Source organism: Bos mutus, chromosome 3, assembly GCF_027580195.1.
Source record: "Bos mutus isolate GX-2022 chromosome 3, NWIPB_WYAK_1.1, whole genome shotgun sequence".
Taxonomy (NCBI): Eukaryota; Metazoa; Chordata; class Mammalia; order Artiodactyla; family Bovidae; genus Bos; species Bos mutus.
This window is the reverse complement of record NC_091619.1, coordinates 15,126,155-15,127,713: the sequence shown is the minus strand read 5'-3', so window position 1 is coordinate 15,127,713 and position 1,559 is coordinate 15,126,155. Positions and strand designations below refer to the sequence as shown.

The following is a 1,559-nucleotide window of genomic DNA, read 5'->3' as shown; positions in this document are numbered from 1 at the left end:
AAGGATAGTACCGCTGATCCAAAGAGCAAAAGGTGGAAACTTATTCAAATTTGTCCTACCTCTGTTGGGATCAGCTTGAGACTCAGGTTGATTCAGCTTCTGGTGAGGTGAATGGAATCCCTGGGCCCTGTCTGACCAGGAAGGAGGAAGAAGAGAAGCCTCTTGTGGGAGAGTTGGTGAGGAGGGGAAATCAGCTGGGAAATGACAATTTCCCCAGGAGAATTCATAATGCAGATGCTAGAGTGGGTGAAACGAGTTGCCTGAAGAGTTGGGTAGAAACATGGAGATCTCTCTATCAAACTCCTCCTCTTCATTTTACATTTTGGAAACAGAGTCCCACAGGTGAGCAGTCACTTGTGCAAAGGCAACCATCTCAGATAAAGTCACAAGAGCTGAGCCTAGTATCCCTGACTCTGAGTCTGTCCTAAAGCCAGATCTTGGTGCTTGTGACCTTCTCAAAAAGGCTACTGCTTACAGGCCACTTTATCCAAAGGGGAACCTGCAAGTTTCCTTGGAAGCCTTCTTAGATCTAATGAGAATTTTCTTTTCAGATTTTGCAAAGCCACAGAAAGATGTGTGACCAGCAGAAACAGCCAGAATTCCCTCCATCTTGCATGAAAGGTTCAGGATTGGGAGTTGTGCAGAGTACCAAATGTACTTCTGTAAAATGCCCACCTCCATGTCCGACTCAAACCTTCGTGAAATGCTCACCTCCATGTCCAACTCAAACCTTTGTGAAATGCCCAGGTCCATGTCTGACTCAGACCTACGTGAAATGTCCACCTCCGTGTCCAACTCAAAACTATGCTAAATGCCCAGTTCCATTCCAGACGAAGACTTTTGTGAACTGTGTAACTCCTTGCCAGACCCTAGTGAAGTGCCCAGCTCCAAGCCAGATGACCTACGTGAAATACCCAGCTCCTTGCCAGACGTTTGTGAAGTGCCCTGCTCCATGCCAGACGACCTATGTGAAAGCCCCAGCCCCTTGCCAGACCCAGACATACTATGTTCAGACCCCTGCTCCTTCCCAAACTTACTACACTCAGGCTCCTGTAAGAGGCTCAGTCACCTCATGTTGTGTCCCTGATCCATGCTCTGCTCCCTGTTCCACCAGCTACTGCTGTCTGGCTCCCCGGACCTTCGGGGTGAGTCCTCTGAGACGCTGGATCCAACGACCCCAGGACTGCAACTCAGGATCGTCTGGCTGCTGTGAGGATTCCGGATGCTGTGGCTCTGGGTGCTGCAGCTCTGGGTGCTGCGGCTCTGGGTGCTGTTGTCTAGGAATTATTCCCATGAGGTCCCGAGGTCCTGCATGCTGTGATTGCGACGATGACTGCGACTGTTAAATACAGAAGAACAGCTCTGCTCCAGAACTTACCACCCTGCTCTACCTTCTGGGAGACTCCTCAGCTTCTGCTCCCCTCCCTGTATTCAAATCTCATTGCTTCACCTCCCTACCTTGCTTCGTTATTAAGGCAGCCTACCAGAGTTAGCGCAACTCCCAAACTCTGGCAAGAATAAAGCTTTGAATGCAGTTCCCAGTGACTTCCTGTTTATTT

At 49.6% G+C, this 1,559-nt stretch overlaps 1 protein-coding gene across 1 annotated transcript; it reads left to right on the top strand.

Annotated features, from left to right (window-relative positions):
• The first annotated feature begins 572 nt into the window (after positions 1 to 572).
• Positions 573 to 1,346, top strand: KPLCE (KPRP N-terminal and LCE C-terminal like protein). Its single transcript, XM_005894996.1, has one exon. The coding sequence runs from the start codon at positions 573 to 575 to the stop codon at positions 1,344 to 1,346; it is 774 nt and encodes a 257-aa protein (XP_005895058.1).
• The last annotated feature ends 213 nt before the right edge of the window (positions 1,347 to 1,559 follow it).

What these genes read in the sequence shown, in the direction of transcription:
- KPLCE (XM_005894996.1), top strand. Translation starts at nt 573, where the DNA reads ATGTGTGACCAGCAGAAACAGCCAGAATTCCCTCCATCTTGCATGAAA.